This window comes from Rhinatrema bivittatum, chromosome 8 (genome assembly GCF_901001135.1).
Source record: "Rhinatrema bivittatum chromosome 8, aRhiBiv1.1, whole genome shotgun sequence".
Classification (NCBI taxonomy): Eukaryota; Metazoa; Chordata; class Amphibia; order Gymnophiona; family Rhinatrematidae; genus Rhinatrema; species Rhinatrema bivittatum.
The window spans coordinates 131,063,799-131,079,065 of NC_042622.1; the positions used below are offsets into that span (position 1 = coordinate 131,063,799).

Sequence of the window (15,267 nt, forward strand, 5' to 3'; positions counted from 1 at the left end):
GGGCCAAGGGTAGAGCTGCGCAGCTTTCTTGCAGAGCAGCAAAGAGTTGTGCATGCTTGTGTGTTGGAAAGCACATTGTCCCTATGCTGTCTGTCTGTATGCACAAAGATTTGTTGCAGAGGCAGTATTGAAAGGCATAAGGGTATAACTCATGGCTACAAGCTCCAGGAAGTTCATGTGAAAATGTGCCTGGAGTGGAATAGATGCATATTGGGTTGAGAAGCTTTTAGGTCAAACTTTACAACCCTGATTAAATGCGAGCATGAGCAGAAGCAGACTATGCTTTGGTTCTAGATCTGCAATATGGATGAGGGACGAAAGCGGTTGAACAGCTTAGACCCACTGATAATGGAAATTCACTGAATCTAACCCATAGCAGTTTTTGATCTAGGAGGAAAGTGCATAGTGAAAAAACCCCATGGCCCGACAATGAAGAATTGAGGGGCTGAGGTTATGGAAAATGCACGCAGGGACATGTAAGAATTTATTAGAATGTCTGCACGTATGCTGGACAGGAAGGTCATTATGACTGTGGTGTCCAGAAGTGTTGTATAAGGGATTTATGGCAGTGACAGTAATCCCAGGTAGTAAATGTATAGTGAGTCATGAAGAAGTTAGAGCTCCTTGCGTGGACTGACTGTGGTTATGCAGCTGTGCATGCAAGGAAGGTGTGAATGATGTTGCACTCCATTGAGAAACAGCAGTCACTGATAGTGATTCAATGAAATACCCTAGTTGCCAAAGCTGGTGCAACCGGCAGAGCTTGGGATTGTAATATTGTTCATTCACCATGAAGCACATAGAAAGATTAGAGGTAATGTACTTACTGCGATATGGAAGCATGGTGACATTTTACCTGTGCCTTCTGAAGAAAGTTGGTATTTCTGAGGTCCAGGATGGGCGGAGAGTAACTACTTTCTGTAGAAAGAAAGAATAGTGTAATTAAAACTTCCCAACCCCCCCCCCCTGCGCTTTGTAGTGTCTGGGGGAGTTTACCGGGAGCCTTGGTACAAAGTGGGGTGGCCGCTCTGATATCCGGCCAGTTGGGAGACCAGGAGGTATCCAACTGGAAGGGCTGATGTAATCTGGATATCATGTAAGCTTCCATGGGAGCGTGAGCGGTAAAGTCTTACCCGCATTTCTGTGTGCTGTACAAGGAGACATCGAGACCTTCGTCAGGCTTTGAGGTGTACTTGCACTTGAGGTAGTAGTTGCTGGATCTCGTGTTTAGCAGATCAGCGAATGCATCTGGAACTTTGGTTCTGAATTAGGAACCAGAAGCCAGAGTATTAATCAGTACAGAGCCCCATTGCTGAAAATGGAGGATGTCCTGATGCAATCCCAAAGAAATGATAGAGAGGTTCTCTTGGTATTGTGGCTGATATAGCTGGCATAGCGATATGTGACACTAATACGGTTCTTAGAAGGAACATGACCTAGAACTTTTCAAACCATGTGGCCCGAATTAGAGAACACATCTCAATGGGAATGCCGCAGAAGTGGGTACTTACCATCCGACGTGGATCGCCGAAGGACGAGCTGGTGAAGATTGCTTGCTCTGTGGATTTCAGGAGTCATCGAGGGAGTAGACGCCCGTCTCAACTCTGATGCCTGGTATGGTGACGCAGGTATAGAGGAGACAGGCTGAGCATGGCTGGCGCTACCACCGTATTTAGTGGAGGGCCACAATCCCGCACCTATGTCTGTGGGGCATTCCTCGGGAACAGGGGAGACAATTAACAGCTCGTGAACCCGACCCTCATCACAACGGTTCGATGTCTCGTGAAGCCAGTGCAGAATTCTTCGGAACTCATTCCGGTGTTTCTGGAGCACCAAGGACTGCCAATACTGTGCAGAATAGTGTCGATGGCAGTGGTGATGTTGCTTGGCCCAAGCATTCTCCAGCATCGAGAAGGATAGCACCGATGTGCTGGATGGTGTCGGTGGCGGACGGTCACCGTGTCGGTGACGATGCATGCCATGGTGCTCGGCCCGGTCTTTCCCCAGCGCCGAGATGGATGCCCTCGCTGTCTTGGATGGCGACTGATGATGGACTGTCAGCATGCCTGCACTGCTCCTGGCACTATGTAGTGTTGTAGGCTAATATGGGGCTTTAATAAGAACTCAAGCATGGAGCACTGTGTTTAGGCAACAGCATTACGTGGCTATGTCGGTATTGATGGTGTCGATGGCGGCCGAAGCGGCCTCGAGAGTATTGTCAAAAATATATATGAAAAAACGTCGATGATCCAAGCAGCAACACTGACAATGACGGAAGCACTGACGGCGTCAGCGTAGGTATCTATGAAAATGATGTGGCATCGAATAATCGAAAAAACATCGTTGGCATCAGAAAAATGATACCGGCATCGATGGAGTCGATGACCGCATCAATAGGAACATCGAAGATACCGATGGAAGCAACATGGGTGTCAAGGGCATTGATGTATGGAGACGGGCGCCAACGGCATCGGTGGCATGGCCACGGGCATCAACGGCATGGCCATGGACATCAACGGTATTGATTGGATCGACTTGGGCACCAATGGCGTCATTGGCACCGACATGGTACCGATGGAATCGATGATGGCATGGATGCTATTGATGGAATCGACCCAGCATCGATGTCCATTGATGGAATCGATCTGGCATCGATGCCATGGACAATGGCATCGATGGAAATATCCTGGGCATCGATGACATTGATAAAATAAACAATGGCATCGATGGAAATGTCCCTGGCATTGATGGAAGTGCCCTGGGTGACGATGGCATCGACCCGGGCATGGATGGCACTGACGACACAAAGTGTGGGTTGATGGCATCCATCCGGGTTATGATGGCACCGATGAAACCCAAGGAAAAATCAGTGCCATGGATGAAAAACATGGATAGCACTGATAGAAACAATGCAGGGACCGATGGCATCAGTGTACTGCAGGGGGAGGGGTACCGATGGCATCGAAGAATCCAGGATGGTCTGAAGGGGGTACTGACAGTAGCAATGGGGGCATCGACTGTGCAAGGTTACCGAGGAAATCGAAGGACCTGAAATCGACAGGAGTCCTGGCAGCAACGGAAACCGTAGAAGTCCCTATCCCACTAGCGCTAATAACCAGGCAGAGTGTCACAGAGGGACACTCACAGGCTATGTATGGCTAACTGAAAACATAGGGAGAGGGAAGGCCGTAGTGGGTTGGCAGGCCAGGGAGGTAACAGGAACAGACCTAAAAAACAGGGCATAGTACTCACCGTGTGTCGAATAAACGTATGCGAAGGGAGACCCGTGCAGGGAAAAGTGTTTGTGAAATAAAAGTTTGTGCTTCCGTGAGAAAAAAGTGTTAGAATTTCTCTCAGAGCTCCTACCCGCTATGCTTATTGCAGAGCAGAAAAAAGAAGACTGAGGGAGACACCTGTGGCTCACAGGGATAATTGCAGGCTAAGCATGCTCAGTGCACTCAGTGTGCCAGTGTCAGTCAAAGCTTTGTAGAAACTTTGATAGAAAAGTTTTCCATACAGGGCTCCATCCTGTGATGTCATCCATATGTGAGGACTAACATCCTGCTTGTCCTGTGAGAAAGTAGTGTTAGTCCACTTGAATGCACCAAAATAAAGGTTATCAAATAAAAACAATATATATTAGGGTGGCCTTAGTTGTATATGATTTTGTTAACTGAAATATTTTTCATCTCATAACCCGAAAATTGTTCCAATCTGTGAAAAAAGTACTCTCTAAAATTTCAGCTCAATCAGATAATATTAAAATGGCCCCCAAAAGGCCCTGAAGTTTCAGACTTTAACAAAATCAATATTTTTTATATTAAACTGTTTTTATCTTATTTATCATACTCCGTATCTAGATTACAATTTTTTACTGAAATTGAGTATAAGGATGTAGATCCAGAAATTAGTAGTGCTGCCCTGAAAAAATTTGCAAAACATTTATGGGATCTATCACCAGAAACTGCAGCATTCGCATTCTTTGATGATGAAATTCCACTGGACATTAAGCAAAAAATGGGTACTATAATGATGACAACAGAAGACAGCAATGCAGAAAATCAAATAAAACGATACATTGTTAGTACTGAAGACCTCAGTTGTTTAAAAGAAAAACACTTCTATGATTTTATTTCTGCAGAATCAAAGATGTGCTTCTCAAGATGTTCAATAAACATAAATTTTCTAAAAAATTGCCTATCTACTTGGAAAGATGATGTCAACTACCAATGTGGGTTGGAAACATTGAAAAGCATTGTAGTAGTTAATGACGTGGCTGAGAGAGGAGTGAAGCTAATCCAAGAATATCAGAACATTCTGACCAAGAGCGAAAAAGAAAAGCAATATATTGTGCAGATTGTTAGTAAACAGAAAAAAGTACCCAGATACTACCAAAACTGGCCTAATGAAGCAGTAAAAGCTGGTATCTTATTACATTTTTATTCTTATTATTTCCATTTTAAATGCTATTTTGTGAAGTATGTATTTTTCTTTTGGTTTCAATTTTTGCTCAATATCGTGGCTAATTTTTATTTCATGTAAATAACTGTATGAAGAAAATAGTTAGAAATAAAATTGTCTTTCGATTATGCTTGACTATTATTTTCCCAAACAATATTTAAAAATGAAATGCAAAAGTTTTAAATAAGAAATATTAATTTTTGGTGAAATTTGAAACTTTAAGACCTTTGGGGGTCACCTTAAAATAGTTCAATTGAGCTGAAATTTGGCAAGGAGCACTTTTTCGTATATTGGAGCAAGATTAGGGATTGGGAGCAAAGGATTTCAAAAGTTGAAAAATAAGGGCCACTCCAATAGATATATATATATCAGATGATACAGGAAGAGTCTTTGAATTCTGACCTAAGAAGAGAGTTTTAGCTCTCGGCGCTAAGAAAGAAATATATTAAGTCAGTCCAATGAAAAGGTATCACTTGATATTTTTTTGTTTTATTTGTTTACCTTTATTTCTGATAATTTTGGAGCAACAAACTTCATAGTCTGATCGTTGAACCTAGTTTGATGAGGTGTTTGTCTTTCAGACCTTTCATGCAACTGAACTCTTGAATCTGCTCATTGAGAGGCAGCAACACTGGCTGTCAGAATATAGCAAATGGCTGTGTATTTATGGCAAGTAAAGAAATAATGCCTCAATTTTTACAATCATTATATAATTCTCTAGGGAATGGCACTGTGCTTTAAATGGTCTACAATAGATACATTAGGATTTAGAGTTATAATAATTTTAAGATAATTTCTGAATCTTGTATGGTACATTAAATAAAAATTCTCCTTCATAGCTATTTGCAGCCTTATTTCTTCAAGACGCCATGGTTGAGAATCTACTGAACATCTTAATTATGTCCAATCATTAATAAGTATTAAAAGAGCATTGTAAAAGCAAGTCAGCTTACCATAAATGGCATTTTCCGTAAATAGCAGGATGAATTAGCCATTACATGTGGACTTTTGGCAAATATTGTGGGGGTCAGGAGGCCCCCCCAAGCTGGCCAAAAGTCCCTGGGGGTTCAGCGGGGGTCCGGGGGCGATCTCCTGCACGCGTGACGTTGGGAGCCAGGAACCAAAATGGCGCCGGCGCTACCTTTGCCCTGTCACATGATAAGGGCAAAGGACCACCGGCACCATTTCTCTTAACGCAGCCGTGGCCAGAGAGCGGGAGATCGCGCCGGGACCCCCCCACTGGACCCCAGGTAATTTAAAACATTTTTTTGGGGGGGGGGGGGGGGGGGTCGGGAGGGTGGGGAATTTGTTTTAAAGGTTCAGGGTGGGTTTTAGGGTTTTTTTGGTGTGCCGGTTTTCCCGCCCTCCCCCGATTTACAATTTTTAACGATTTAAAAAAAACAAAACCAAAACACGACATTCCCTGTATGTACCAGGATCAGTCCAGACGGTGGGTTATGCCCCCGTCCAGCAGATGGAGTCAGAACAGACTTTGAGGGACTCACCATATAGGCTAGTACGCCCTCTGCAGGAGCTCAGTATTCTTCTGACTCCAGCAGATGCGAGTAGGGGAACCGGTGGCTTCCCCAGAGTAGCAGGGATTTCAGGATTTCTGCTTCTTTATTCATTCTTCTTCTTACCTATTACTTTTGGAAAAAATTTGGATCAAGTTTTTGAAAAAAAAAAAAAAAGTCTCAATTTTTGGGGAGGCGTGGTTTGTTTTCAGTTCTGTCTGCCTCCTCTATTTCTCTCTTATTCCTGGCGGGGGTAAGTTTAAAGTTTAGAGTTGGTTTGTGTATTTTGCTTTCTTTCTCCTTCCAGGTCTTCGGCTGGTGGTGCCTTGTGGAAGCCAGTGGGGCCGGCCTCTCCGCGTTGTTTTTTTTTCCCGCAGCCCTAACCTGACTGTGAGGGATCCGGGGCCGCCGCAGCAGGGAGACTCGGTCCCCCTGCTCCTCGGCCCTCCCACGGCACCCCTCTCCTCTGGGCCCCCCCGCGGCCTCCTTTGATCCTCCCCCAGCAATCTCGATGCCATGGCCTTCCCGGTGTTCGGCCTGCGGCGAGCCGGGGTCGAGGATCTCAAGAGAGGGGATCTGCGCTAGGTGTCTCCCTGGAGGGGAAGGCACCTCGCAGCCCCTCAGCAAGTTTTCTTTTCTTGTTCCTGAGTGGCCAGGGAGGCGCGGGCCGGCCACATCGCCGTCTTTGGCGGGAATGGCGGCCATTTTGGATCTGCAGCGCTCGGGGGACGCTCCCACAGCCATGTCTGACAGGGAGGATTGCGGTCTTTCGCCACCGAATCTGTCACCCCGGGCTTACCACGTTTTTCGCCGGAATTTATCCTGCTTATGCACAGTGCATATTTGCAGGGCTTGGAGGCTCCCGGGGGGCTTCCCGCTGGCCCCCCTCCTGCCAAAACGCCACGAGCACCGGCTGGCCCGATGGGCCCCCCTGCCCTGGGAGGCCCGGAGTCGGGGGCCTCAACATTGCCCATCCGGATGTGCCTTCCACCGGGAGGAGCGGGGGTGGCTTCACCCTCGGGGGGAGATCCCGCGGACCCCGCAGATGCATCGCCGGATGCCCATTCGGAGGGCGACGACCCGCGGGCTCTTCGCATTTTTCAACGTGAGGAGCTAGATGATCTGATCCCTCAGATACTTCTGGAGCTGGATCTTGACCCGCCGCCGGAACCACCAGCACCTGTGGCCCCTGCCATCGCCATGTCCTCCAGGAAGGGGGATCCGGTCCTAGCTGCCCTGCGACCAAGGGATGGGCTTTTCCCATCCATTAATCCTTTTTGCAGCTCCTGACCAGGTAGTGGGACACTCCTGAAGCATCTTTGAAGGTCAGTCGAGCCATGGAGAAGCTGTATCCTCTTCCCGAAGACTTTCTGGAGATCATCAAGGTTCCAAAAGTGGATTCGGCGGTGTCAGCGGTCACCAAGAGGATGACAATTCCTGTGACTGGTGGAGCAGTGTTGCGTGATACCCAGGACCGCAAGCTGGAAATTTTTCTCAAGCGGGTCTTTGAGGTCTCCGCCCTGGGAATGCGAGCAGTCATGTGCAGTTCGCTTGCGCAGAGGGCCAGTCTTCGCTGGGTGCAGCAGCTGCTTACGTCGTAAGCCCTGCCACTGGGAGAAGCCGTCCAGGTGGATCGTCTGGAGTCGGCCATAGCCTACGGGGCGGATGCCTTATATGACCTCTTCCGAGTTCTCGCGAGGTCCATGGTTTCGGTGGTGGCGGCTCGGTGCCTCTTGTGGCTCCGTAACTGGTTGGCGGATGCCTCCTCCAAGTCCAGTTGGGTTCTCTACCCTTCCGTGGCAAGTATCTCTTCGGGGAGGACCTGGACCAGATCATCAAGCCCCTGGGGGAAAATGCGGTCCACCGGTTACCGGAGGATAGACAACGACCTTCAAGGTTCTTTGGCTCTTCGCGAACCAGGGCCAGAGCACAACGGCGCTACAGGAGTTCCAGGCAGTCTGGGTCCAGGCCGTCCTACTCCAGATCCCAGACCTGGCCACGGTCCTTTCGTGGCCGTAGGCCCACGCGCGATGGCTCGGGCCAGGGGAATCTCCCGCCCAAGCCTCCACAATGTTGCCAGGCTCACCCACTCTTCCATCCCCAGGATCGGGGGGCGTCTGATTTCTTCGAGGAGTGGGTGCGTATCACCTCCGACCAGTGGGTCTTGGACACTATAAGGAACGGCTACGCTTTGGAGTTTGCCCGCCCCCCGAGGCAGAGATTCCTCTTCTCCCCCTGTGGCTCGGATCTCAAGAGGACGGCGGTACAGCAAACTCTGAACCGCTTGCAGGCGATAGGAGCCATCACTCCCGTCCCCTTCGGCTAGGTGGGCTTGGGCCATTATTCCATCTACTTCGTCGTACCCAAAAAGGACAGCTCCTTTCATCCCATCTTGGATCTGAAGGAAGTCAACAAATCGTTACGGGTCCTCAGGTTCCGCATGGAAACGCTCCATTCCGTGATCGCCGCGGTGCATCAGGGAGAGTTCCTTGCCTCCCTGGACCTGACGGAGGCTTATCTGCACATTCCAATCTTCCCGGCCCATCGACGCTTTCTCCGTTTCAAGATCCTGGGTCAACATTTCCAGTTCACGGCACTTCCCTTCGGCCTTGCGACTGCCCCACGCACCTTTACCAAGATAATGGTAGTAGTGGCTGCGACCCTCAGGAAGGAGGGCATTCTAGTTCATCCCTACCTGGACGATTGGCTGATTCGGGCAAAGTCTTTCGCCCAGGGGCAGGCCTCAGTAGCCAGAGTCATACAGGTTCTTCGCTCTCTGGGCTGGGTGGTGAACTTCTCCAAAAGCTCCCTAGTTCCCTCGCAGCACTTGGACTTCTTGGGAGCGAGATTCGACACCCGTCAGGGCAAGGTTTTCCTACGCCCGGACAAGGCTCAATCATTACGGAATCATATATGACGGTTCTCTGCGTTGCCAGAACCCACATCCTGGGACTATCTTCAGCTATTGGGCGTGATGGCCTCCACCATCGACCTCGTGCCCTGGGCGTTTGCCCATCTGCGTCCCCTGCAGGTGGCTCTTCTATCTCGCTGGAAACCGGTCTCTCAGGATTATCAAATGGTTCTCCCTCTTCCACAGGAGGCCAAGGACAGTCTGACTTGGTGGTTGGTCCCGGAGCACCTGGCTCGGGGCGTTTCCCTCGAAGTCCCCAACTGGATGGTGGTCACCACCGATGCAAGTCTAGTAGGATGGGGTGCCGCCTGCGAGCGAAGTGCCACACAGGGAACGTGGTCAAGGGTAGAAGCGACTTGGCCGATCAACCGCCTGGAAACCAGGGCGGTCCAGCTGGCGCTTCTCCATTTCCTCCCTCTGCTTCGAAACCGGGAGGTCCGGATTCTCTCGGACAACGCAACCACAGTGGCCTACATCAATCGACAAGGAGGTACAAGGAGCCGGCACGTCGCTCTCGAGGCGGCACTCCTGATGGAATGGGCAGAGATTCACCTAGCCCGACTGGCAGCCTCCCACATTGCCGGGGTGGACAACACACAGGCGGACTATCTGAGCCGTCAACAGCTGGATCCCGGTGAGTGGTCCCTCTCCGACGAAGCGATGCAACTCCTGGTCCGTCGGTGGGGTGCGCCGCACCTGGACCTGATGGCGACTTTCCGCAACACCAAAGCTCCCCGCTTCTTCAGTCGCAGGAGAGAGCACGGTGCGGAAGGGGTAGACGCGCTGGTTCTCCCATGGCTGTCTCATCTACTCCTCTACGCCTTTCCACCTTGGCCTCTGGTGGGCAGAATGCTCCGCAGGCTCGAAAACCATCCAGGGAACGTGATCTTCATCGCTCCAGAGTGGCCCCGCCGACCCTGGTTTGCGGACCTTCTGCAACTGTCGATAGACGGTCCAATTCGACTGGGCCATCTCCCTCGGCTACTTCATCAGGGACCAGTATTTTTCGAGCAGGCAGAACTCTTCTGTCTTGCAGCATGGCTTTTGAGAGGCGTTGCCTCAGGTGCCGGGGCTACCCGGAGGTGGTAGTTTCGACCCGGTTGCGGGCCCGGAAGACGTCTACTTTGGTAGCTTACGTTCGAGTCTGGAAAGTCTTCGAGATGTGATGTTCCACAAGGGACATTCGGTCCACGGGGGCGACGATATCACAGATCCTTCAATTTCTCCAGGATGGTTTGGACAAAGGACTTGCCTATAATTCCATCCGAGTACAGGTGGCGGCCCTGAGCTCTCTGCTGCAGACGGGCGGCTTCCTACTTCTCCAACCGGACATCGCACGCTTTCTCAAGGGAGTCAAGCACCTGCGTCCCCCAATAAGGGATCCATGTCCCTCCTGGAACCTCAACCTGGTTCTTCGCGCCTTGTCAGGGCCGCCTTTCGAACCTCTCCGCGGAGCTACGCTTAAGTTCCTCACTCTCAAGACCGTCTTTCTCGTCGCTATCTGTTCGGCCGGCGCATTTCGGAGCTTCAAGCGTTGTCCTGCAGAGAACCTTATCTACGCTTCACGGATTCAGGCGTCCTTCTACGCACCGTTCCTTCCTTCCTCCCGAAGGTAGTATCATCTTTTCACTTGAATCAGACGGTGGAACTTCCTTCCTTCACTTCCAGCGAACCGAGGGTCATTCGCCTCTTGGATGTCAAGCGCACGTTACTCCGATATCTCGAGGCTACCAATGACTTCAGGGTCACGGATCATTTGTTCATGCTATGGTCTGGTCCAAAGCGGGGTTCGCAGGCTTCGAAGACGACGATCGCTCGGTGGTTAAAGGACAGCATTTCTGTATCCTACATTGGCTCGGGGCGGACTCCTCCCGCCGGTTTCAAGGCTCATTCTACCCGCTCTCAGTCCGCCTCCTAGGCAGAAGTTCGCTCTGTCTCTCCTCAGGAGATTTGTCGTGCAGCTACTTGGAAATCGCTGCACACGTTCGAGACATTATCGGCTGCACCTTCTGTCTTCAGACTCTGGGAACTTTGGCAAGCAGGTTCTCAGAGCAGGCCTCTCAGGGGCCCACCCGTGTTAGGGAAGCTTTGGGACATCCCACCATCTGGACTGATCCTGGTGCGTACAGGGAAAAGAAAATTATTCCTTACCTGCTAATTTTCGTTCCTGTAGTACCAAGGATCAGTCCAGACGCCCACCACTCTTGGGGTTTTGGGCCTGCTCCTTTTCTATTGCTCGGGTCGTCTTTTCGGCAGTCTACTCTGTTTTCTGTTTCTTCATATGAATATGAACTCAGCTCCCTACAAGTTGGTTGTGTTGCCCAAAACATTCTACATGTTGTCGTTGGCACTGTTATTTGTTTTTATGGTTAAGGTTGCTTGATCCAGATTGTACTTCGTTATTCGAGCTTTGATATTCTTTATACTGAGCTCCTGCAGAGGGCGTACTAGCCTATATGGTGAGTCCCTCAAAGTCTGTTCTGACTCCATCTGCTGGACGGGGGACATAACCCACCGTCTGGACTGATCCTTGGTACTACAGGAACGAAAATTAGCAGGTAAGGAATAATTTTCTTATCAGATTTCCCTCCCCCCCCAGCCAAAATCGATCGATCACACGATTCACACCCCTAGTGCCTAATAGCATCAAAAACCTAAATTCATCCCTGTGCAGGACAACTTACACTACTCGATTCTGGGGATTTGGCCTGGGCAGATTGAGGAATTTTTGAGGAGCTCCTGCACAACTCTTCCTAGCAAGAAATGATACTGCACTGCAAGAGGAGGATCTGCTGTGACTCTGGAAAGATTTACACAGTTCGTCAATCTTGATGGCCCTGGAATGCTAAGAACACAGGGTCATCTGTCCACAATAGTAATAGTTGCTTTGGTCATGTTCCAGCCCGAAGACATCAATATCAGAGCTCATGACCAGAGACATTATCTTGCCACAAATGCAATTTTTGAATCCACTCACCATAGACTTTCTTCTGAGGAGACAAGGCCTTTTTTTAATTGTAATTTTTTTTATTTTTAGGTATCGCTGAAAAGTACTGTTGTGGGTGTTGCAGAGGCAGTGAGGCAACTAGAAACAAGAATTTGTTGAAAATTCAGAATTAAAAATTTAGCTGAAAAATATGTAAGGAGTGACTCAGTACACATCAGTTCTTGTGCTTGTACAAAAAATGACTGAGGCAGCTCACAGGCAACCTCCACGTGAGAACTCCCACATTTACTCAATAGAGCTCATAGTTCTACTAGCTTGGAGAGAAGAGTTATTTTGTTGCCACTGGATGTTGTCACCCACATGTAATGGCTAATTCAGCCTGCTTATCGACAGAAAATATTATACTACTTACTTTTAGATTTTAACTATGTAACACAAATCTGAGTGAATCATGGATTTCTTTACCGAGTTTGATGCATCACCTCCCTCCTCCCTTCCTCTCAAGCCCCTTTTCTTACCTCAAATGGTATCTCAAAAGGCTCGATGAGGCCTCCTACCATGACCAGGCCTTCAGTGGTGACCCCCATCCCAAAGAAGTTGGTCCAGGCTATGCTCTCAATGAGTTTACAATCCACATGCAGCTCCACCCTGTCTGCAGAGATGCTTAGTGCAATGCGGTGCCACTCCCCGTCAGACAGGAAAGAAATGGGGAACCTGTGGAGTACAACATGTTTAACCATATGAAACTTTCAGGCTCATGCACCTAACTTGTAACATGCTGCCCTCTCTGACAACCTGCACTAATTGTTACCGGCTGCCAGTGCATGTATAGGTAATAATCACCCCTGCAAGGAATATTTTCTGCCATGCTATAACAGAATCTTGCCTCTGTCCATCAAACGAGTCAGGGTTAGAACTGCCCATAAATGTTTTTCCATGGGTTATTTTTCCTACTATATTCCATTCTGTTTTTAAAACATATTTGTAAAATAAAAATGGCTCAAATGAGTTCAACAATCGAAAATGTGAAATAGAGTTGCTTACCTGTAACAGGTGTTCTCACAGGACAGCAGGATGTTAGTCCTCACATATGGTCACATATGGGTGACATCATCAGGATGGAGCCCAATCACGGAACACTTTTGTCAAAGTCTCTAGAACTTTGACTGGCACCTACTGGGCATGCCCAGCATAGCACCAACCCAGCATCCAGCAGGGGTCCCCCCCCCCTCTTCAGTCTCATCTTAAAGTAAAAAGTACATGCAAAAATAAAATAAGAAAACGTAAATGAACCCAACACCTCAGGGTGGTGGGCGGGTTTCGTGAGGACTAACATCTTGCTGTCCTGTGAGAACACCTGTTACAGGTAAGCAACTCTGCTTTCTCACAGGACAAGCAGGATGGTAGTCCTCACATATAGGTGAGTACTGAGCTGAGGATGCCCGAGCAATGCACCAAATGTACCCAAAGACATGTAACAGGCACAACAAGTGGGGTGGAATTTGGTAGAGGGCATCCTGAACCCTAACAGGTTGGCGGAAGGATATTGGTACCTCAATTCGCAAATAAGTTGCGAGGCACAAACTGGCCGAAGATGGAATCTTGTCTGCCAGCCTTGTCTAAACAATAATGGGCTGCGAAGGTATGGAGAGAGCTCCAGGTAGCAGCCTTATAGATGTCAGCAAGCGGCACAGAGCGTAGGTGCGCTACTGATGTTGCCATGGCCCTGATAGAGTGTGCTTTGACATGGTCTTGAAGCGGAATGCCTGCCTGCTGATAGCAAAAGGAAATACAGTCCGCTAACCAGGAGGAGAGAGTCTGCTTACCAACAGGTTTACCCAATTTGATGGAATCGAAGAAAACAAACAATTGAGTGGATTTCCTGTGACCCGCTGTACGGTCTAGATAGAATGCTAGAGCACGTTTACAGTCAAGGGTATACAGAGCCCGTTCTCCTGGATTTGAATGGGGCCTGGGAAAGAAGGTGGGTAGTATAATGGATTGATTGATATGAAACTCCGATACTACCTTAGGCAAGAACTTAGGGTGAGTGGGGAGTACTACCCTATCATGTAGAAGTTTAGTGTAAGGCGGGTAGGTGACTAAGGCCTGTAACTCACTAATTCTGTGAGCGGATGTGATCGCCATAAGAAAAATCACTTTCCAAGTGAGATAGCAGAGATCACAGGATTGGAGAGGCTCAAACGGTGGTTTCATGAGCCACCACAAAACCATGTTGAGGTCCCAGGAAGGGGCCGGAGGGCACAGTGGAGGTTTAAGGTGGAGCAAGCCCTTCAAAAAGCGTGTTACAAGGGGTTGTACTGAAATAGATACATCCCCCACACCTTTATGGAAGGCGGCTACCACATTGACATGTACCCTGATAGATGAAGTTTTGAGGCCTGAGACTCTGGCAGTTGCCAGAGATAGTCCAGAAACTTCGGTGTGGAACAAGTGAAGGGATCGATGGACATGGAAGTACACCATACCATAAACCTGTTCCACTTGTAACGATAAGACTGCCTTGTGGAAGGCTTTCTTGAAGCTACTAGGACACGGGAAACCGACTCTGAAAGGTTAAGAGGTTGAAGTATTAACCTTTCAACATCCAGGCAGTCAGGGAGAGGGCCTTGAGGTTGGGGTGACGAAGGCAACCATTGTTCTGAGTGATCAGAAGCGGGTCTTTCCCCAGAGGAATGTGCCGGTGTACTGATAGGTCGTGGAGAATTGGAAACCAGACCTGGCGTGGCCAATGAGGGGCTATCAGAATCATTAGCCCCTTGTCCCTTCGCAACTTTACGAGAGTCTTTGAAATGAGTGGAAGTGGAGGGTATGCATAAAGGAGACCGCTGGCCCATGAGAGGGAAACAGCGACTCTTGGCTGCGGGTGTTGGCTGCAAGTGAGAGAGCAGAAGTTCCCTACTTTGCGGTTGTGAATTGACGCAAAGAGGTCTATGTGAAGGTAACCTCAACATTGGAATATTGAGTCCTCTACAGTGGGGTTGAGGAACCACTCGTGCGGTTGAAAAGTGCGATTCAACTTGTCTGCCAACACATTGTCCACTCCCGGCAAGTAGGTGGCCCTGAGGTACATCAAGAGGGAAAGGGCCTCCGCCCATATCTGTGCAACTTCCTGACAGAAGGTAGGAGCCCGTTCCCCCTTGCTTTATGTACCACATGGCCACCTGGTTGTCTGTTTGAATCAGGATGACCTGGTTGGAAATGTGATCCTGAAAAGCCCAGAGAGCATATCTGATTGCATGAAGCTCCAGGAAATTTATTTGGTGTTTGGCTTCCTCTGGAGACAAAATGACCTGAGTTTGCAGGTTTCCAACATTTGCACCCCAGCCAAGGCTGGAAGCATCTGTTGTCAAGGTTATTTGAGGTTCTGTAACCTGAAATGGAAATCCTTGTAGCAGATTGAATTGGTCTGT

The 15,267-nt window shown here is 49.0% G+C and overlaps 1 protein-coding gene across 1 annotated transcript in view; it reads right to left on the reverse strand.

The window, feature by feature from the left end:
- Window positions 1-15,267, reverse strand: part of LOC115097568 (collagen alpha-1(XI) chain-like) — a 319,380-nt gene that overhangs the window by 290,988 nt on the left and 13,125 nt on the right. The window contains exon 3 of the mRNA XM_029613505.1: window positions 12,352-12,547. Within this exon, the coding sequence (XP_029469365.1) occupies window positions 12,352-12,547 (196 nt within the window). The remainder of the gene's footprint in view (window positions 1-12,351; window positions 12,548-15,267) is intronic.